This window comes from Antechinus flavipes, chromosome 4 (assembly GCF_016432865.1).
Source record: "Antechinus flavipes isolate AdamAnt ecotype Samford, QLD, Australia chromosome 4, AdamAnt_v2, whole genome shotgun sequence".
In the NCBI taxonomy this organism is placed as follows: Eukaryota; Metazoa; Chordata; class Mammalia; order Dasyuromorphia; family Dasyuridae; genus Antechinus; species Antechinus flavipes.
The window spans coordinates 281,503,533-281,527,620 of NC_067401.1; the positions used below are offsets into that span (position 1 = coordinate 281,503,533).

Here is a 24,088-nt window from a genome sequence, read left to right on the forward strand (position 1 = left end):
GTCCCTGGACATAAAAATACTTCAACTCCAGGTGGTTAGCCCCAAGATGAAGATGATGTGCAATAATAAAAAATTTGAGGATGAGGAATATAAGGATATATTTGTAGACAGTAGGGAAAGTTAGTAGTCAAGGGAAGACTGCAGATTAAGTTATTCAGAAGGGATAAGAAGGGGAAATGTTAGCCAAACCAAAATGTGCATGCAAAGGGATTTGTCTTGGCAAGAAAAACAACTTTATTATGTGAGACAGGTGAATGAAGAAATAGTGGTGAAAGAAAGTAAGTTTGGAGATGTAAAAAGATTGCCTTGCTGCAGCAGGAAGGGGCCAGTTCAAGTTATTTATAACATTAACATATACTTGTTTAGAAATATAAATTTGTAGAATACCAATCAGCAGAGTTTTGTGATTTTTCTCTAGCTTTGTCAGCAACATTTACATTGGAGCAAAGACAGTGGATAGTGGGAATCATCCAAAGCTGAGATTTGGAAGGCCAATGTTGGTGATACAATGAGGAGGCAAAGTACTCAAGAAATAAATAGTTCATCAAAGGTCAAAATGAGGAAGGAAGAGAATGTAGCTTGGAGTAATGAACTGGGAAAAAATTAAAGGGATATAAATGGATTGGAAGTCATTGTGTGGATGAAAAAGAGGATTTAGGATTGCAAGGCAGAAGGAAAAATGCAATGTTAACAGACTGTGATTAAAGGAATTTCAGAATTCATGATCATGGAATTGGAGCATTTTTGAGAGATCAAGATTGTGATCATCACATTATACAGTAAGAGGAACAGTCATATAAAAGGACAACTGTGAGGTTAGGGTATTTGAGAGTATCAATATGTAAGCTAAAGTCCCTTAATATGAAGATAAGACCTATAGAGAAAAAGAAAGAAAAGAAAGAAAAGGAAGAAAGGGAGGGAAGGAGGAAGGGAGGGAGGGAGGGAGAGAGGAGGGAAGGAGGGAGGGAAGAAGGAAGGAAGGAAGGAAGGAAGGAAGGAAGAAGGAAGGAAGGAAGGAAGGAAGGAAGGAAGAAGGAAGGAAGGAAGAAGGAAGGAAGGAAGGAAGGAAGGAAGGAAGGAAGAAAGAAGGAAGATTGTGAAGGAAGGAAGGAAGGAAGGAAGGAAGGAAGGAAGGAAGGAAGGAAGGAAGGAAGATTGTGAAGGAAGGAAGGAAGAAAGAAGGAAGGAAGGAAGGAAGGAAGGAAGGAAGGAAGGAAGGAAGGAAGGAAGGAAGATTGTGAAGGAAGGAAGATTGTGAAGAAAGGAAGGAAGGAAGGAAGGAAGGAAGGAAGGAAGGAAGGAAGGAAGAAGATTGTGAAGGAAGGAAGGAAGGAAGGAAGGAAGGAAGGAAGGAAGATTGTGAAAGAAGGAAGATTGTGAAGGAAGAAAGAAGGAAGGAAGATTGTGAAGGAAGGAAGGAAGGAAGAAGGAAGGAAGATTGTGAAGGAAGGACGGAAGGAAGGAAGGAAGGAAGGAAGGAAGGAAGGAAGGAAGGAAGGAAGGAAGATTGTGAAGTAGAAACTAAACTTACTGAGGAAAGAAAGGGAGCATCTTAGGGATCACTAGACAACAACTACTAAACTTTTAATTGAATGATAGATATAAACTGAATGAAACTCAATGGAGGAAAAGTTAAGTATGCTAGAGGGAAAAATCTGGAAGTGACAATGGGGAACTAGAGAAATTCCAACTGCCCTACCCTACCAGTGAGTCAGTAAGGAAAAAATCAAAGTGCAGAGTTCAGAAAAGGCGGCCAGGATGGCTGTCAGGAGGGGGGGCAGGTCAATGACAGCTACACACTGAATGAAATGGAAAAATAAACAAAGATGACAGAACTAGGGAATCCTTTGGGGTTGTCATGTGAGCAGGTTCTCCAACCTTCGCCAACCCATGTCACACTCTCCATTCACTATGGACCATGACTATCACTTCATTTTATATTAATCATTCTCCTTCAAAACAGAAAATGAAAATCTGTAATTATGGCATGCTATCTCAGACATGACACTTTACAAGGGATTGAACAAGCCCTATGTCACTCTACTTCTAAAGTTTCTATACAGTTCTTGCTCTTAAGAATTTGGCTCAAATCATATTTCTCTTATTATTATTTTTAAATTATGCTTTTTTCTAGAATACCAGCAGTCAACTTCATGGACTTACTTTTTTCTGCTAACGCATTAACCTTCATTTCCTCAAAGAGGGGGAAAAAAGACCTCTCCAGGTCTCCACATACTACAGAGACTGTCCTTTTTGATGAAAAATCTGCACTCAACATAATGCACAAAGTCAATAATTTTAAGAAATGCTTTCAGTCTCTATTTTAAAGGATAGTTATTTATTCCTCCTGAAAATTAGATTGTCCAAAGGATGTACTCCAAGTTTCTGCAATAAAAATTTAAAAAACAAACACATGAAAGAATAAAACCCAAAAGAATTTTAGTTATTTCCATCTCTTTCAATGACTAGCAGAGTATTTGGATCATAGTAGGCATCTTAAAGTTAAAAATAAAAATGCAATGTTCCAAGGCCTTTTGAGACCATAAGATTTTTAGTTTAGTTTCATTATGTTTTTTTTTAAACCTACATTTTTCAAAATTAACTCATTAAAATAATAAATATTTTTGCATTTGTAAAATATAAGTAATGTTGATCTTTTTTGTTTTTTTTAAATAAAAAGGCATTAGGAAATGCAGGAAAGACAATAAATTCTTCTGAAATAAAATCACTAAATGTGAAAATCTGGAGTAATTACACTATTTTATATAAAGCAACTACTACAATCTAGTTTTTAAAATTGTTCATACTGCAGATATTTTAAAAGTAATTCTCAATATCTATGGTACTGAAAACACAACATTTTTCTCAATTTAATGTGTTCTCAAAAAATCCACAAGAAAAAAATGTAGTTCCAAATGACTTTAAAAATTTAGGAAGGTTTCTAGCTTATTTTTATCATAGTATTTAATCTTTTTTTCCAGTAATAGTTAAAGAATATCACACAGGTATCAACAAATATTTCAATTCTTCATAGGTAACAAAATTTGCATATAAATCATTTATCTTATATCTGAAAGTACTCTAAAAATATTATTGTTACTAACATCCAGAAATAAAAGATCTAAATAATACCAGAACATTTCCTTAGTTAAACCCTACAAAAAAGACAAGTTTTGTCACAATCCTAATTAATTTTTTCCTTAAAATCAAAGAGATTAAGATTTTTAAAAACATAAAAGCTTATATTTTAATTTCACAGTTTAAGGGCAAAATAAATATACTGAGCATGCTATTCTAAAAAGATACTTTTATGCAAAAAAGAAAAGCACATTTTAAATTATATGTACTAGGATAATTCATTCTATAGGCATGTCTTCAGAACTTGTAAATAAAAACAAAACTAACTGATTAAAGAATTATGATAAAATATTACATTTAAATTTTACCTCAAATACAACTGAAAGCTAAATCCATGTATAAGAGACTTGAGAACATATGTGAATATAAATGCAAGCACATAAATGAAAAACACAAGTGAGAAATTTATCAATTAAGACACAAATCATTAGTCCAATATAGTGTAAACTTTAATATGTAAATCTGATGCCATTTCATCACTTATTTATCAATGACATTGGTCTTAACTTTATATATTAAAATATTAAAAAGCTTAAAAAACATCATTGCAATATAGATACAATGTGAGAAAATACATATTTGTGGCTTTATAGACAATCAAATTCAACCCATTTTATATTTTTTTTTCTCAAAAAAATAAACGGCACTTTGCATGCAACAAAATATACAAGACTGGGAGAGTCTGTTTATGATTCAAATGGAGAGCAAAAAGGGAAAAATAAACAAAAACAAACAAACCATTCTCTGAAGCCTAACAGTTAAATGGCAGAAGTAGAATGTACAACAAACAACAGGTCTTAGATTCAACACATTTGGTGCAGATTAAGGCAACATGAACAAGGAAAGGAGCCATTTCAAATACAAAACTATATACATGTATATACATATACAAGTATGTAGTATACAAATACAAAACTATATACATGTATATGTATATACATGTAAACATATATTTACAAATGAAATCTATCGCTATTTAAAATCTTCTGTACTTTTATCACAAACATCAACAAATATACAATGAAAGAAAGGAGGAAAAAAAGGATCCTTTAGGAATTTTAAAATCCATTCTGCCCCTAGGCTGAATTTAGGCTGCTTTTCTGTTGATGGTTTCCTAAATGACTTCTGCCACTCTGCATCATGCCTCAGTAGTCAGATGAGTTTTCTAGACTTCATTATGCCATCGTATAACCATAGCTTCCACAGTGTAATGCCACAAGCAGCCTGTCCTTAAGGATTTCTTTACTTGGGTATTCAGGTAACTTGAGCATGTTGATGCTTAAAAAGAAAAAACAAAAAACACGCACACCTCTATTAAATATGAAATTTTAGATTTTTTTTTTTTTGGCACTGAAAACAGTACTAGATAATTAACATAAAACTGTCCTTTCAAATTTGCATTCAAATTGGAAAACCCTGAAGATGTATTTATGCAGAAAACAAAGCTTTACTACTGCATTGCAGTACCCCTTAGCATTCACAAAGATTGTAGGAGAATAAGTTCTTTCTGGTTTAAAATAAAAAGCAACAGAACAATTTAGGTTGAAGAAACTAAACAAATTAACTCCCACGGTGACCCTTGGTGAATAAATATATTGTATTCTATTCTATTACGTATCAGGAAGGGATTCATCCTAAGATTACTCCCATAAATATATATTAAGATGCACATATGTTTAGGATCAAAACTGAATCTATGAATTCACTAATAAAACTCCCTTTACAGCACCTTCTCTGAAACTTAATTGCCTAGTGCTTGATTTGGACATTTGGAAGGCTGGTGCTCTGTTCTTTTATTGCCCACAACTTCTCAATTCTTTCAAAGAGTTTAAATAAAGTACACAATTAAGTGACCATGTTTTCCTTTCAATGTATTAACAAAAATCCCACTTTTGTCATTCAAAAGAATTTAATTTTTAAAAATTGCATACTGAAAGCTGGCCCTCTTTTGGAACCAAACCATTAATTTTACCAATACTGGGGAGGGGAGGGAGGAAATCCTTTTACTATTTCAGAACTGCATCTACTTTGAAACAATCTTGAAAAACTGCCCAAGGTACTGGGAGGTTTGGCAACTTGCCCGGGGTCACTTAGCACTGGGTGAAGCATGGATCCTGAACACAAATTTCCAAATCTCCAAGGATGACTATCAGGCCAAGAAGCCTCACAATAAAGATGAATACATTTAATTAACAAGAGTGATTTATATTTTTATTATTCTTTAAGTTTGCAAAAGCCTCTGAGGCTATTTAACATACCATGTACTTGATGTTGGCAGCAGATTTGGAGTATAGGGTACAGCAGCTATTGTAAAATTTTGCAATCCACTTCCACCCATTATATTAGCAAAGCCACCATGTGGGACCCTGGAACTAAAACACAGGATGTTACCAAACAGTAATTTTAGGAGAAACTTTTAAAATCTATATTAAACAATATTTTTCATTATTAATTTTTTTTTCTTTTGTCTTCAGAAAAAAGTAATAAAGAGCACTACCATGTTGAGTGGACCAGGAGCCTTGAGGCAAAACTTATAGGATGATGCATAAAAGAGTCAACTGGTACGTGGGTCTGGACAGGGTGGGATTCACATCAATAGAAACAAAATTCAAATCAATAAAGTCCCAAATCCTTTTGAGTATGCTCCATCTAAGGACATCAAGACCTGAAGCTGTTTTAATCGACAGGGCCTACCTGTTCAGTGACATTCCCTTTTTGAATCATGAAGAGGAGACAGAGTTAAGGTGGTGGAAACTAGGAAGCTGCATGAGCTTTCCCCAGTTTCCCTAAGAAATAACACTAAATCAAAACTCTTAAATCATTCTGGAATAACAGAACCCACAAAAAAGACAGAGACAAAGACAAAAAAGTTTCCCAGCCCTTATAAGAGAACTTAAAAGAAATTGAAGAAAATGTCTGTCTCACTTGGATAAAAGGGGAGTGCAGCACAGTACTGACAGTGTCCAGCCAAGGCAGCAGGAGGCTCTTGGAGCCATAAGCACAGATCAGCAGCCAGTGTACTGTGGTCTTGGCTCACTGGTGGGTGGCGCAGCAGGATGCCTGGAAAGCCTGCAGCACCAACACAAAAGGCTTACTCCCAGCTCTGGAACCCAGGACACAAAAAGTACAAGCAGACCAGGTCATCCAGGACAAGGAGTAAGCCACCAGGACCTCAGGCCCTGAGCAGCTCCCAGCGCAAAAAGCTTAGAATAGTACTCTCCGTGTCCCAAGTGGAGTTCAACTTTAAAAATAAGCAAAAGAAAGAAAAGAGCCCTGATCACAGAAAGCTACTATAATACCAGGTAAGCAGTGAGAAAGGCCAGGATGAAAGAGACAAGTATGAACAGGGAAAATATACAATTAGTAGTGACAACTGTGAAGGTGAATAGAATGAACTTTCCCAAAAAATAGAAGCAGATAAGATAGGTCAAAAACCAGAATCCTACAATATATTGTTTATAAGAAAAACAGAGATACATACAGAGTAAAGGTAAAAGGCTAGATCAAAATATTTTATGCTTCAGCTGAAGTAACAAGGTAGGGTATCTTTCAGACAAAGCAAAAGTCAATCTAATTAAAAGAGCTAAGGATGGAAAATAATTTTTTCCTAAAAGATACCACAGCTAGTAAGTACTATCTATACTAAATATATATGTACCAAGTTGTACAGTATTCAAATTCTTAGAAGTTAAGTAAATTACAGGAAACAAATAGTAAAACTATACTTGTGGGGCCCTCAACCTCCCCTTCTCAAAGCTACATAAATCCAACCACAAAATAAACAAGAAAGACTGGTTAAGGAGGTAAATTAGAATTTTAGAAAAGTTAGACATGATAAACCTTTGGAGAAAACTGAATGAGAATAGAAAGGAATATGTCTTTTTTTGCAGCAGTACATCATACCTACACAAAAATTAACTGTATTGAGGCATAAAAACCTCACAATCAAATGTGAAAAGGCAAAAATATTAAATGTATCTTTTTTTAGATCATGATGCAATCATGTAATAAATGACTATGAAAAGATAAATTAAAAATTATTTGAAAACTAAATAATCTAATCCTAAAGAATAAGGGAAGCAACAAATCATAAAAACAATCAATAATTTCATCAATGAGAATGACAATAATGAGATGATACAACTAAATTTATGGAATGCAGTCAAAGCAATGCTATCTCTAAATGTCTAGAATAAAACAGAGAAAGAACAGATGCATAATTTGGGTATGGAACTAAAAAAGCTAGAAAAGGAACAAATTAAAAATCCCTCATTAGATAAGAAATTAGAAATTTTGAAAATTAAAGGAGAGATTAATAAAATTGAAAGTAAGAAAACTAAAACTAACTAATAAAACTCAGAACTGGTTTTATGAAAAAACCAATAATATGGACAAGCCTTTGATTAATTTGACATAAAAAATTACCACAATCAAAAATAAAAGGGGTAAATTCATCACTTATGAAGAAGAAATTAAAGCAATAATTAGGAGCTGTTTTGCCCAACTTTATGACAATAAATTAATAATTTAAGTGAAATGAATGAATATTTATAAAAATATAAGTAGCCCTGATTACGAGAAGAAATAAAATACTTAATCTCATTTTAGAAAAAGAAATTCAACAAGCCATCTTGTTGAAACAAGTTCTTGTTCAACAAGAACTCTCTAAGAAAAACATCTCCAGAGCCAGTTGGATATATAAGTGAATTTTATTAAATATTTAAAGAGTAATTAATTTCAATATATGTAAACTATATGGAAAGCTAGGCAAAGAAGAAGCCTACCAAATTTATGACACAAATATGTTGCTGACAACTAAACCAGAAATGGCCAAAACCAAGAAAGAATATTATAGATGAATTTCCCTAATGAATCCTGGTGCAAAACTTTTTTTTAATATTAGCAAACAGATTACAACAACTTATTATCAGGATAATACACAATGACCAGGTGAGATTTATACCAAGAATGCAGAGTTGCATATTATTAACATCAATGACTATATACGTAAGTCATAATGATTATCCCAATACATGCAGAAAAAGCTTTTGACAAAATATTCCTCTTTAAGACACTAGAGAACATAGGAATAAATGAAGTTTTCCTTAAAATAATAAGTAGTATCTATCTAAAATCGTCAGTAAGCACTATATGTAATGAAGATAAACTAGAAGCCTTCCCAAAAAGATTGAGGTGAAACAAGTATGTCAATTATCACTATTAATCAATATTGTACTAGAAATGTTAGTTTTAGCAATAAGAGAAGAAAAAAATTGGAGGAATTAGAATAGACACTGAGAAAACAAAACTACCACTATTTGCAGATGATATAAAGAATCCTAGAGAATAAACTAAAAAACTAATTCAAATAATAACTTTAAGCAAAGTTGCAGAATATAAAATAAACTTACATAAATCATCAGAAAAATTCCTTTAAAATAACTTCAGACAATATAAAATACGTAGGAGTCTACCTGCTAAGACAAACCCAGGAACTATATGAATTACAAAACACTATTCACACAAATAACATCCGATCTAATAAGTGAGGAAAATATCAATTGTTCATGAGTAGGCTAAGCCTTTACAATAAAAATGATAATTCTATCTAAATTAATTTACTTATTCAGTGCCAAATCAATCAAACTACCAAAAAATTATAGTTAGAAAAAATAATAAAATTCTTCTGGAAGAACAAAAGATCAAGCATATTTAAGGGAATTAATGAAATAAAATGCAAAGGAAGGTAGCCTATATATAACAGATCTAAAATTATTCTTACACAGGGTATCATCAAAATTACTCGAGACTGGCTAAGAAATAAGAGTGGTGGATCAGTGAAATAGTTTAGGTACACAATAGATAATAGTAAATGACTACAGTAATCTTCTGTTAGATAAACCCAAAGATTCCAGTTTCTGGAATAAGAACTCACTATCTGACAAAAATTGCTGGGAAAACTGGAAAACTGCATAGTAGAAACTAGGCACATATTGACATCACATTAACTTATACCAAGAGAAGGTCTACATAATCTAAACAGAAAGGATCATATCATAAGCAAATTAAAAGAGGACAAAGAATATGCCAGGTACTGTGCTAAGTACTTGATAAATATCATCTCATTTGATCCTCACAACAATCTAAGACGTAGATGCTATTATTACCCCCATTTTACAGATAAGGAAATTAAGACAAGCTAGTGACTAACTCAGGGTAACATAGCTACTAAGTGTTTGACACCAGATTTAAATTTAGTTGTTGTTGTTGGGGTTTTGTTGTTGTTGTTCCAGGCCTGGAGCTCTATCTTTGAGGAACTCTTGCTGCTCCTCACAAACCAATCTTTCCTGAGTCTCTAATATAAATAACACTTTTTCCCAATATCTAATATATATTTATAAAAATAGTTCTTACCTTCCAGTAACAAACTGCAACAGAAGCACTCGTTCTTCCTGAGTTATGCTTTCCACAACTTCCCAGAACCACTAACAGAAGAAAAGATATTTCATTCATTTTTCATGTAATGGAAAACATGAATGAAAAGGGATTTTTATATTGTTCTAAGTTCCTCGTGCAAATACATATTTCTATAAGAAGAATTTTAGAAATATTTTGCTCTCATTAAGTTGTATAGGGTTGATCTAATAAGCCTGAAAAGCATATAGAATTAAAATGTAAAATACCATTTTATTCCAATCACTTAAAGAGATTTTACCTGAACAACTGGATCATCTCTTTCATAACCACTTGTGTATTCAGTATTTTTTATCCAATCATTCACATCAATTTCTGGCATACCAGAAAGCAGTAACTCCTTAAAGGAGGAGGGGGAAAAAAACCTGATTAATCTCCAGAAGAAAAAGATTACATTTAAATAATAAATTTATTTTTTTAGAAATTTATTGCATATAAAGTTGAAATTCTTTTTTTAATGGCTTTTAGGAAATCAAACAATACAACTCTTAAATTAGGACAAAATCTTTATGCATATCAAATATTTAACAGACTGCTATACATTTTTTCATTTCAGTAAATATAAAGAGGCAGTATTTTTATGACAATTTGAATAACAGCATACTGGATTATAATTTTTCCCTTCATATTTTCATTCTAGATTACTCTATAAAAACTTAAACATTGTAATAGGAAATTATTCTAAAAATGAAGGAGACAGAAAAACTTAAAATAATTCTAGTCAAATCAACAGACTCCAAACATCTGGAGGGAAAGAAGTATATAATAAATACAGAGAAAAATATCTCTGAAGTCTTGGTGGCATTTTTTTTTTTTGTTTACTACCTTCTAAAGAAACAAGATTCATAGGATTGTAGATTTCATATCAGAGATTTAGATCTCTGGGAGATTTCAGAGATCATTTAAATATAACTCATTTTGCAGACAAGGAAATTAAGGTACACAGAAATTAAAGTAATATGACATAGGTCACTTATTCATTAAGTAGCTGAATTAGAGACTCTAAATTGGTTCTTCTTAGAGTACTGAAAAATTTGTCTATCAGTTTAATTACATGTGCCCAATAAGCAATGTGATGGACTATCACAGAAAACCAAAACTTGTGATATTTGAGAATTTCACTCAGGATGTATTTTATATTGACTTCGCTTAAACTGCTTCTTTTCTTTCTTTTTTTTGGCTGAGACAACTGGAGTTAAGTGACTTGCCCAGGGTCACACAGCTATGAAGTGGTTAAGTGTCTGAGGTCAGATTTGAACTCAGGTCCTCCTGACTTCAGGGCTGGTGCTCTATCCATTACACCACCTAGCTGCCCCTCATCAATCACTTTAAGACATTTTTGTTTTACTTTTAATGAGAACTAAGAGGCAGATTCTCCAACCTAAACAGTGTCAGAGTTCAGTGAGTTCTATATTTAGATACTTGATTACCTTAGAATGCTAATATCTATTTTTCAAACACATAATCTTCTCATACTCCAGAAGGAAAAAAAGAAGTTTCTTCTCTTTCATTAAAAAGAAGTAGAGAGCTTTAAAATTTAGTTCTTTCCCCTTAATAGATTCAAATTTCAAAAAAACTGAATTATCTGAATGAGATCTTAATTTTTATTAAAACCCATTGTCTATTTTTTTAGCTAACTGTTGAGCAAGTTTATCAGTTTCAATAGCTTAATGATTCACACATACAGAAGTTGAGAGAAAAAACTCATGCTGCTATGGCGATTTTTTTTTTTTTTGGTATGATAAGAAAGCTACTGTGTTTTATGCTGTCACCAGAGACTTGTACAAGGGCAATTTTAACTGTGCTGAAACTTCTTTTGGCTGCTGCTGACATGTAGTTATGATGCCAGATGAGATTTATAGTAGCTTTAAATTCTGTGGAAGCAAACCACTCTGTTTCTTATTTTAGAAATAATAAGAAACCACTTGATAATTATCTTAGTCTGAAGCCTATGGGCTAAACCGAAAAGAGAAAAGAAATCTTATCTTTCTTTGATGATAAATTCCAAAGTAATATCTTGCTATCCTCTCTGATTAATCCAGAAAGGACTCTTCTCTTGAAGTAATTAGATGGAAAAAGGCAAAGAACTCTCTAAAATGACCTACCTAAAAGTGGCAATATTTTTCTCCAGTCCTTGAGGAGATTGTGGTAATAACCACCTTAGAGACTAATCTATTTCAACTGCATCAAGCTCAAATAGAATCTAGAGACAACTAATATGTACATAAGTATCTCTGTGGGCCCCATGTTGACTTGGTTTCAAAAATGTAATAATATCTATGTTTTATTATATTTTTATTTATTTGGTTAAATATTTCCCAATTTGATTTGTTATTACCTACATTTCCACAATGTGTAAAACATAGTGGTTACCACTTCTGTTCCATTCGATTACTACAGTGAATTGGGGGAGTCAGTTGTCTTTCATTCTTGAAGAACACCAAAAAGTTATTCCTATGTCAGAGTCAAGTAACAGCGTATCCAACTATAGCTGATCAAACCAACACAAGCTTGGAATGTTCTGCCACAGGTCAGGCACAAACAGTTCGTAGGAACATTTGGGGTAGATTCTCTAACTTTGCACATCTTGTATTTCTTCTGATTAATTCAAATCTGCTTTGCTCACAGAGTATGTGTTTCCCTGATAAGAACACACTATGCTGAGTAGTCCTGTGCTAGTGTCTCCCATTTCATACAATCTATTCTAAAGTTCTTAAGAAAGATCTTAAAAGTATTATTATGTCACGTTTTCTGACCACCATATGAGCACTTGTCCTGCATGATTTCTGCATAAAATAGTCTTTTTGGTAAGCATATATTTGGCATTCGAACAAGGAGCCCAGCCCAGGGCAGTAAAGAACAACTGAAATGGAGAAATTGAAGAAAGTGTTCAAAGATGAATTAAATGGCTTTAGGAAAATGAGTCTCTCAGGATACACAAAGTTAAGTGACTATTTTTGTTTAATGAAGTAAACTGTCACTGAACTGTTACCTAAATTCAACACCCTTAATCTTATCTATGAAATATATTTGTAAACAATAATATAAATCTGGCCTTTAAAATCACTTGAATTAGAGGGATTTGAGTAAATTATCAATCTGGGCATTTCTAAACCAAAAAAAAAAAAGTTGAGATTTAAAATAATCTAAAATTAATAATCTCTAGAAGGCATGTGCAAGTATTACAGAATATATTTTTTCTTCAAACAGGCAGTATATTTTGCTCTTTGTTATATTATAAAATTAATTCATTCTAAAAAAAAAAAATAGATCCCTTAAGATCTCTTAAACTAAAAGCCTGATATATAGCAGAATGGTTTAGATTATGTATAGACAATGGTATATTTATATTAATAATATGACAAGAGAAAGTATACTATGAGGAAAGTGCCTATTTGGAAAAATGATGCTACAGCAAATAATTAGGAATGATATTTAACTTCACAGAGTTTATGAAAAGGAAAGAAAAATTGAATAAGGTAGGATCACATAATGAGAAGGAACCTCAGAAACCAAAGAGTCAAATTACATCAACGATAGGGAATATCTGGCCTGTGGGATGTGAAATTATTTAAGGCAACCACAGGTAATGATGAGCTGAAAGTTAGGTACAACAACCTTTTACTGCTTGAGTTCTATAAGTTGATAATTTTATATGCCCCACAAATGATGTTAATAGATAGCCAAATGACCACTGGCAGAAAAAAGGTTCCACACCCCTGGCTCTATGTCCTTAGCTGACAAATGATTAGTCATATTTTTCTAAGCACCTTTAGCAAGAGGAATCTACTACCTCCCAAAGTAATCTATTCCACTTCTGGATTGCTCTAAATGTTAGGAAGATTTTCTTTCCACCAAGGGTAAATTTTGCCACTCTGAAATTTCCAAAAAATTGCTCTTACTTCTGCCAAATGAGAACAAGCAGAATCAGGCTTTTTTAGATTAACTGTGTTCCTTTAACTGATCATCTTGGTTAAGATCTTTCACCATCTTAGCTGTTCTCTAGATACCTTTTGTGGCTTATCAACTTTCTTACTAAAATGTGGTACCCAAAATTCAATACAATACTCCAGGTCAAGGAACAATAAAAAGTTACAAACTCCTCCCTCAACCTGGATATGTCATTTTATTTAATGCAATCTGAGATTGCATTACGTTTTTAGCAGTTATACCATACTATAAACTAATATTCAACTTTTAATTCACTAAAACTCCTAGGTATATCTAGCCATTGTGTAGTCAAAATTCCCATATCTTGTACTTATAAAGTTGATTTGACCTTGATCATTCAAGCACAGTATATCCAGTATATATACACATATATATATCTGCATATTTCCAAAAATCTAAATCTAATTTCTAACCAGAACTTTAAGAATTGTCAATGTTGGTAAAAGACTAGGTACTTCCACTTACCAATTCATATTCATCAAAAAGTTGTATAAGGGAAGGTGGAATGAACATATGGAAACCCTGTAAGAAAGCATTGATCTGAGGCTGAATGGCTCTTGTCATTCGGAGCTCAGTAACAAGCTGGACGTATTCCGCCTGTAATTAAAAATGGGATAAAGAAAAAAAAATCTTAATGTGGTAATAAAAAAAAAATCATTAACAATATAAAACATTTCCTCAGTTCAAAAGGTTAAAATCTGTCCATACTAGTATAAATTCACATGAATTGATTAAAATTCTGTTATATGAAGATAATTTACAAAGTAAATGATATGATGAAAAATCTCAGTTAAGGCAAGCTAACTGCCTATTGTTCAAAGAAGTCTTTTTAACAAATAATTCATTATAAAATGGATGCTTATATTGAAAAATAATGTTTGGATGATTCAATTTGTTATCAAGTATTTTGGCATCAATAAGAATACTATCTGTATGAGAACTGCTAATAAAATATACAGCTATGTCTTGTCAACTTTATATTTTCTACACAGACACTACACAGATTACTAAAGTTTGAATCTTCACAGCAATTATCAATTGATTCTTCTCCTCCAGGGAATGCATATTCCCTAGACAAAAAAAAAAAAAAAAAAAACATTTACCCAATCTCTCTTCATTTATTCCTTCTTTTGAAGGAACAGAACACTTGTTACTGTTTCAAGAGAAGTATCACATACCCTAAATCAGCAAGTGATACCTAGCTGCTTACTGGCTATGGTTTTTCTGAAACACTTAGAATTGTAGGTAACTTACAGCCATCAATGTATTCTCAATAATGCAAATGGAATACTTTATTCCCCTGGCACATAAACTGAACCAGTCTGTCTCTTCATGAGTAAATATATCAAATGCCAGCTACTGTTACCACCTGTGCTATTCTCCCTACAACACAGTATGTATAAACATCAAAGTTCATTCGAGTCCAATCTTCAACAGGAAGAATCATTTGCTACAACTTATTTAGTGGTGGTTTCTGGTAAGAGAAGAAAAACTGAAATGAAAATACTCCCACTGAGACTGCTCTAAAAGTTTATTCTTCAACCTGACTTGCAATGAACATGTAGCTTCATTTCTGCATAATATAAGTTACAGAATTAGAACATCATGTAATCATTGCTATCCATTCAAATTAATATTGTGGTCTTTATACATTCTGAAATATTAAGTATTAAAAAAAATTTTTTTTTTTATCAAGAAATGTTTCTGTCTTATTTTCAGTTGTGTTGTTTCATCATTGTCAGTGGTGTCTTATACTTCTTGCCCCTTTGGGGATTTTCTTGGCAAAGATACTGGAATGATTTACTATTTCCTTTTCCAGCTCATTCTGCAGATGAGGAAATAGAGGCGGAAAGGGTTAAGTTACTTACCAGGGGTCAAACAGCTAGTAAGTGTGGGAGGCCAAATTTGAACTCCAAATTCATCACTCTATGCTTTGCACTAAGGATCAGTACTCCTTTTCAAATACTACTCAATATTTAAAATGCCTCACTCTTATTCAACCTACACAGCCAATCAATATTAGCCAAATCTTTTTCCTTCTATTTCCAAAAATTTCTCCAATTCCTTTTTACTCACACAACAGCTTAATTCAAATCCTGATTACTCTTCCTCTTCCCTCTCAGCTGAAAGACTGCAAAAGCTTCCTAACTGTATTCGAATCTCTAGTCAGCCTCAAGTTTCTCTTCCCTAATCTAGTCTCCACACAGGTACAGGTCTTCCCCATTCCAAATAAACTGTAGTAACTTCTACTACACATCAAGCTAGATAACCTTTTGTGAACTTATTACAAAGGGATCAAACATGATCTATTGATCAGTCAGTTCTGAATCTCAGAATTAATTCCAACAAGCCTCCATTGCAATTTACCCTACACTTAGGGCAATTTATGAAGGCCATAAAACAAGGTAAGGGTCTTTCAAACTACCCAAGTTTTTCAATTCTCCAAATTTTATTTATTTTATAGGCTCACTTTATCTATAGAAAAATAATTACAGAAAACTTTGAACCCTCTAGTCCAAATTTTAATTCTATAAATAAGCAGTTTTTGAAATGCATTCAATCTATATATTGTGGTACATTTACAAGAGTCAAAGTAGCTACATAAAGAAATTCTGAAATAATATTAAATAAGAATTAAAGCTAAATTCTCACCTGATCCAAGATTGTAGATTATCAGAAGGAATGCTAGAAATAAAAAAATGGAAACATTTCCCCTAACCTAAACAGGTGATAATGTTATGCCACAGTCTCCTTGAATTGTCCTACCTCAGTTATTCTGCCCTAATCCCCAGGTTGCAATACCACCCTTCTCTCTTAATCATCAGGATGTTTGATAAGGATAAAGATCTTTTTTCTTAGACATCATGACCCCAAGACCCTCCCTACTTATCAAAATGTCTGGTGCCTCCCACAACCCTCTCAGATTAGATTGATAGTCTGTTCCCACTCTCAGTGCTCTGACTCTGCCCCTGCCTCTGTCTACTCCCTGGTAGCTTGGCTTGGAGCCACATGTATATATACTTCATGGAAAGCATACATTAGCTGCTGGATGCTATGGACATCAGTCTTGGGGGCCATGCCCCCAGCACAATCTCTCCCTTTCAAATAAAATATTAAAACTCTCTAAATCTCTATCTTGTCTCAGTTTCTCTGGCATTAGAATAATATGGATCAAATGTGGGTGATCATTACCTCTAAGACAGGTGGCATATGTCAAATGAACAATCTACATTGATGGCAAGATTCCAAGGACATTCTATAAAATCAGACAACACATTATAAAATTAGAGATCCTTTAAGCCTATAAGATATTTTTGACTGGTGTAATTAAAAAAAAATCAAAGTAAATGAAAACATAGAACTTTCTTAGTGTAAAGGCAAAAGAATGATGAGTTTCTACAAATTTAACCATCTTAACCTTTAGCTCTGGCAGCTGATTTAACTAAATAAAGTAAGTTTCAATATGGAAAATGAAAACAAAAAGATTAAGGAAAAATAACTATTTATATTAGTATCAGTAATAATTTGCATGTCTAGTTTCAGAACATTTTTTCTTACAAAACTTCAAAAGCATTAAAGGAGAAAAAGAATGAAAGCTTGGGATTGAGTCAAAATGGCCAGAATAAATGAAAACGATGCAAATGACATCCCAAACACAACTCCTCCCAACAGATCAATAAAATATACCACACCAAATCTCAATGAAGGAATCCAAAAAAAGTCACAAGCCCACTTCAACATAGAGAGTCAGAGAAAAAAATGTCTACAGATACAAGGTACAGAGTGAGGGTGAGAACAAACACTCCAATGGAGGGGAGAGGCTGCATACTAAAACAGAAAGAGACCTCAGATACATACAGGGCCACCCCCAGACTCATACTGAAGCACTGCAACTGAGATATATTTCAAGTGGGAATCTGAGAACTTATGCAGGGCCCAGTACTGACAGGCACTACCATTCCCAGGAAAGGAGGCCCTGGGCAGTGTTCAGAAGTTTGCAATAACAGCAAGCAGCGTGCGGTTCAAACCTCAAGCTCATAGAAGGATTTCAAATCGGGTATCTAACCGACTCTGGAGATGAATAGTCAAAACAGAAACCAAGATCAAAGTTACAGCATACAATTCTGTCACTGAATCAAAAGAAAAAAAAATTGGAAAGGGAATTAATAGCTTGGCACTGGATACACAAAACCTTGCCCAAGCAACATCCTCCCCAAAAAAATTTCAAACGGATTAAACAGCTCAATATTTTCACAAGGCAACAAGAAACATTAAAGCAAAGTCAAAAAGCTGAAAAAAAAGGGAAGAAAAAATATAAAGTACCTCAAAAAAAAAAAAAAAAACTGACCTAAAAAATATATTAAAGGGAAAAAAATTTTAAATCACTAGACTATCTGAACACTCAGACCAAAAAAAAAAATGTCTTAGCCTAGACATCCTACTTCAAGAAAGCTTAAAGGTAAACTGCCCAGATCTCTTAGAACCAGAAGACAAAGTGGAAATAGAAAGACTCCACTAGTCACTTCCTAAAAGAACCCCCCAAAATGAAAAAACTCCCAAGAATATAATATCCAAACTTCAGAGCTTCCAGGTCAAAGACAAAAATACTACAAGTGGCCAGAAAAAAAATGAATTTGTATACTAAGAAGCCAAACTCAGGATCATATATAATTTATTTTTTTTCTTTTTTTCTTTTTTAATTTTTATTTAATAATTACTTTATATTGACAGAATCCATGCCAGGATAATTTTTTTTTACAACATTATCCCTTGCACTCGTTTCTGTTCCGATTTTTTTCCCCCTCCCCTAGATGGCAAGCAGTCCTTTATATGTTGGATATGTTGCAGTATATCCTAGATACAATATATGTTTGCAGAACCGAACAGTTCTCTTGTTGCATAGGGAGAATTGGATTCAGAAGGTATAAATAACCCGGGAAGAAAAACAAAAATGCAGATAGTTCACATTCGTTTCCCAGTGTTCTTTCTTTGGGTGTAGCTGCTTTTGTCCGTCATTTATCAATTGAAACTCAGGTCTCTTTGTCAAAGAAATCCACTTCCATCAAAATATGTCCTCATACAATATCGTTGTCGAAGTGTATAATGATCTCCTGGTTCTGCTCATCTCACTTAACATCAGTCCATGTAGGTCTCTCCAATCCTCTCTGTATTCATCCTGCTGGTCATTTCTTACAGAACAATAATATTCCATAACATTCATATACCACAATTTACCCAGCCATTCTCCAATTGATGGGCATCCATTCATTTTCCAGTTTCTAGCCACTACAAATAGGGCTGCTACAAACATTTTGACACATACAGGTTCCTTTCCCTTCTTTAGTATTTCTTTGGGATATAAGCCCAATAGAAATACTGCTGGATCAAAGGGTATGCACAATTTGATAATTTTTTTGGGCATAATTCCAGATTGCTCTCCAGAATGGTTGGATTCGTTCACAACTCCACCAACAATGCATTAGTGTCCCAGTTTTCCCGCATCCCCTCCAACATTCATCATTATTTTTTCCTGTCATCTTAGCCAATCTGACAGGTGTGTAATGGTATCTCAGAGTTGTCTTAATTTGCATTTCTCTGATCAATAATGATTTGGAACACTCTTTCATATGAGTGTAATATGTAATAGTTTCAATTTCATCCTCTGAAAATTGTCTGTTCATGATCATATATAATTTAATAGCCACTATTATAAAGAGAAGGAGAAATTAAAAGTACAATATTCTAAAAAGCAAAAAATAAGGGCTTAGATCCAAAAATAATTATTTATCTAGCAAACCTGAGAATAACTACAGACAGGAAAATGGAAGTTAGTAAAATAGAGCTCTTTTTCAAGCATTCTTGATGAAAAGAGCAGAGCTACAGAAAAATTTTGAATTTCAAACAGAAACCAAGAGACATAAAAAGATAACCATGAATGAACAATGATAAAGGACTAAACAGGGATACACTCCTATCATCATCAGGATTCATGAAATACAATTAGACAAAACCTGAGAGCAGTTATGTTTTGTACTGAAGCTCTTAAGAATGAAAAGGAAGAGAAAGAAAAGTTAGGAAAAATTATCCCATATAATCAAGGTGCGCAAGTATCTATGCAAACAAGGAGAGGGTGAAGAGGAAATGACTGACACTTGAATCTCATTCTCATCTAAACTGGTCAAAAGAATACATGTATAAAAAGACACAGAATTAAATTTACTTAAAAGTAAAATTCCATTTTATTCAATAGGAAAATAGGAAAAAAGAGGAGAAGAGAGAAGAAAGAAAGAGGAAGGGCAGATTAAGGAAAGGATGAGATCTAAGTAAAAGAAACTGTAAGGAAATACAAAAATGTTTACAGGTATTTTTTGAGGTGGCAAAATATGGGAATCTGAAGGAGTGAATCTAAACTGGGGAATGGTTGAATAAGTTATTGTATTGTGTGGTAGAACAACAATGTGCTGAAGTCATCAGCAATGACCAGCCAGGGTTACAAAAGACTATTGATGAAACACACACACACTGACTGAAAGGTAAAAGATTCGATATGCAAAATTAAACAATTTTAAAAATGTCTTTGATATGATTAATGTGGAAATTAATTTTGATTGACTAAATCTGTGATATCTTTTGTTTTTCTCATGTTTTCTAGCTACCTTCCTCACTCTAGAATACACACATACAGAAATTTTAGACTGAAATTTCTTTTAAATTTCACTGCAAAAGACTTACAATTTGACATCAGAAGAAATGACTTAGAAGATGGTCTTCCAGTTCTGTTATGGTCTCCCAACGGTTATCTGACAGTTATCATTCTGGTGATAGATCTTAAATCTAGTCTTCCTTACATCTTGAGCTGGACCCATATTCAAACTTCTTTTAGCCTGGAAATACTTACCAGAACATGCACTTCACATACAAAGCCTCTAAGAACTTTGTGTTAGTTCATGCCAAAATTAGACATCAATAAAAATGCCTTGAACTTTATGCACTAGACTTTGTAGAACTATTAATTTACGGAGAACTACTATCACATGCAAATGTCACTTGAATTCCAATGATAAAAAGTATTAATACTGGCATTCTCCTAATTGGAAAACAAGGTGGCACAGTGGATAGAATACTGGGCCTGGATGGAGTCAGGAACACTGATCTTCCTGAGTTCCAACCTGGCTTCAGATGCTTACTAGTGGTATGAGCTTTAAAAAATCTCTTAATCTTATTAAGTTTCCTTATCTGTAAAATGAGCTAGAGAACAAAATGGTAAACTACTCCAATACCTTTGCCAACAAAACCCCAAATAGGATGACAAAGAATTATATACGAGTGAAAAGTAACTCAAGTTCTCCTAATGAAATATTTGTTTCATACACATACATACACATATATAAACAGCTGAGAATATAAAGAAATTAAAAGACAATCCTTACGATAAGTAACTTCCAATAAATTCCAAATTATGCACCAACCCTGAAGTCAGGATGACCCGAGTTCAAACCTGGTCTCAGGCATTTAACACTTTCCTGGCTGTGTGACCCTGGACAAGTCACTTAACCCCAATTGCCCGGGGGAGGGGAGGTTGTTTCTTTCCCCCCCTTTAAAATTACCTCATTATCATTCATAAAATTATAGTTTTGAGAATATATAATATATACTGTGCAAAATAATTTTCTAAAATAAGAGTAAAGATAATTATGCTATGAGAAAGATAATATATCATCGAAGTCAAGAATTAATAGTGAACACACCTGTCGGATTGGCTAGAGTGACAGGGAAAGATAATGTGGAATGTTGGAGGGGATGTGGGAAAACAGGGACACTGATACATTGTTGGTGGAATTGTGAACACATCCAGCCATTCTGGAGAGCAATTTGGAACTATGCTCCAAAAGTTATCAAACTGTGCATATCCTTTGATCCAGCAGTGTTTCTACTGGGCTTATACCCCAAAGAGATACTAAGGAAGGGAAAGGGACCTGTATGTGCAAGAATGTTTGTAACAAGTCTCTTTGTAGTGGCTAGAAGCTGGAAAATGAATGGATGCCCATCAATTGGAGGATGGTTGAGTAAATTGTGGTATATGAACGTTATGGAATATTATTATTCTGTAAGGAATGACCAGCAGGATGAATACAGAGAGGACTGGCGAGACTTACATGAACTGATGCTAAGTGAAATGAGCAGAACCAGGAGATCATTATATACCTCAACAATGATACTGTTTGAGGATGTATTCTGATGGAAGTGGATCTCTTCGATAAAGAGAACTAATTCAGTTCCAATTGATCAAGGATGGACAGAAGCAGCTACACCCAAAGAAAGAACACTGGGAAATGAATATAAACTGATTGCATTTTTGTTTTTCTTCCCGGGTTATTTATACCTTCTGAATCCAATTCTCCCTGTGCAACAAGAGAACTGTTTGGTTCTGCACACATATATTGTATCTAGGATATACTGTAACCTATTCAACATGTAAAGGACTGCTTGCCATCTGGGGGAGGGGGTGGAGGGAGGGAGGGGAAAAATCGGAACAGAAACGAGTGCAAGGGATAATGTTGTAAAAAAAATTACCCTGGCATGGGTTCTGTCTTTAAGAATTAATAGTGAAATTTGAATTAAAGAAATGAAAATTGATCAAATGTTAACTTTTCAGTTCTAAGTAAAAGGAAGTTTCAATGTTAATCCCATGGAATTTTTTTTTAATCCCTAAACTTTATGAAACAAAAATATTGACATTTAAATTACGAGACTTTACAAAATAGTTTTACCTAAACAATATTTATTAGTAATGTTTATTATGCATATTTTAAATCCCAAAGGTGTTTTGGCCTAGCACACTTTATTTGAAAAAGTTACCCACATCTTTCAAGAAAACATAGCAATATTCCTGGGTTATTTTTATCTTCTGAATCCAATTCTCCCTGTGCAACAAGAGAACTGTTCGGTTCTACAAATATATATTGTAGCTAGGATATATACTGCAACATATCTAACATATATAGGACTGCTTGCCATCTAGGGGAAGGGGTGGAGGGAAGGAGGGGAAAAACTGGAACAGAAGCGAGTGCAAGGGATAATGTTGTAAAAAAATTACCCTGGCATGGATTCTGTCAATATAAAGTTATTATAAAATAAAATAAAATATTAAAAAAAACATAGCAATAAATAACTCCACTGGCTAATGATTTAAGAGGCATTGCGTGTATGTCAGGACATACTTAAATTTAAAAAATTTTACTCTAAAACACTAACTGAAACTTCTCATAAGAGCCAGAAGGATGTTCAAACCCTCCCTAAGTTTTTTTGATGATGTTAAAAAGAATCATTATGCATATAAATATTTATACTTAGGTATCTATAAATCTGGATATCTATAAATGTTCTTAAAATGAATCACTGAATATATTCCTCCTTTCAGAAAAATTACATAAAAACACCTAAATCTTAGCTTATGAATAAAAACAATAATTCCACACACTATTTCAACCCTCTAAGGTTTAAGGTTTTGGTTATCACAATTTTATAGGTGAGGGAAACTGAAATGTTCAGAGGTTAAGTTCTTTTGCTTATAGAAAAATTATCCAGCTTAACAATGGCAAAACCAGAATTCAAAGCTAGTCCTTCTAATTTTAAGTCTAGTGCCTTTTTCACCATACCAAGCTCCTCTCCAAATAAGGGTAAATTACATTATAAAAATATTCACTGTCATAAAAAGTATTTTTTTTTGCTAAATATGCTTGAGAAATCTGATATTTACCTTAGTAAAATTTTCAAAATGCTGTTAAATGTTGATGCAATGATTTGATCTGAATGAGCTTAAATCCTAAATGAATTCTCAAATTTTAGAAAGAATCAAGATTTAAAAATCTGGTTAATTGTATGAAACTAATGATGACAGATGAGAGTTAAAACTAAAAAAAAAAAAAGTTTCCTTTTTTTTTTTTTTTAAATTATAGCTTTTTATTTTCAAGCTATATGCATGGGTAATTTTACAGCACTGACAATTGCCAAACCTTTTGTTAAAAAGTTTCCTTTTCAAGGATATATATTACATCCCCTTTCTTTGCATAGGGCAGTATAGATAAGGAATGTTAACATATATGTCAGACTCCATAGGTGTATTATTAATCTATTTTATGCTAAAGCACTTTACTTCTTTTTTTAAAAAAAGGATGGGCAAGAAAGGAAAGAGAGGAATAAAATCAGGATTAAACGCCAGCCAGAAAGCATTTATTAAATGTCTACTGTTTACTAATTGTACTAAACACTGAGGAAACAAAGAAAAGCAAAAGACAACCCCTGCTATCAAATGGTTGATAATGGGTGGATCTAATGGATGAGACAGGAAACAAATATATACAAATAAGTTATAGAATAAACAGGAAACAATTGTCAGAGGGTAGGCACCCAACAGGAAGTGGGATTTTTAGTTGGGACTTGAAGGAAGCCAAGGAAAGCCAGGAGACAGAGATGAAGAGTAAGATTATTCCAAACATTGGAGGCAAACAGAAAAAATGTCCAG

At 33.3% G+C, this 24,088-nt stretch overlaps 1 protein-coding gene across 4 annotated transcripts in view; it reads right to left on the reverse strand.

The window, feature by feature from the left end:
* Positions 1-3,569: 3,569 nt before the first annotated feature.
* The window catches only part of HACE1 (HECT domain and ankyrin repeat containing E3 ubiquitin protein ligase 1), a 91,463-nt gene continuing 70,944 nt past the window's right edge, over positions 3,570-24,088 (reverse strand). For 3 of the 4 annotated variants that reach the window (XM_051997452.1, XM_051997453.1, XM_051997454.1), the window contains 5 exons: positions 14,029-14,160; positions 9,854-9,952; positions 9,553-9,623; positions 5,397-5,510; positions 3,570-4,416 (listed from right to left, as the gene is read on the reverse strand). In XM_051997452.1, coding sequence (XP_051853412.1) covers positions 4,314-4,416; positions 5,397-5,510; positions 9,553-9,623; positions 9,854-9,952; positions 14,029-14,160 — 519 coding nt within the window. In that variant the 3' untranslated portion in view covers positions 3,570-4,313. Of the gene's footprint in view, positions 4,417-5,396; positions 5,511-6,063; positions 6,208-9,552; positions 9,624-9,853; positions 9,953-14,028; positions 14,161-24,088 lie in introns of those variants that run through there. The other variant, XR_007953594.1, reaches the window with a different exon arrangement.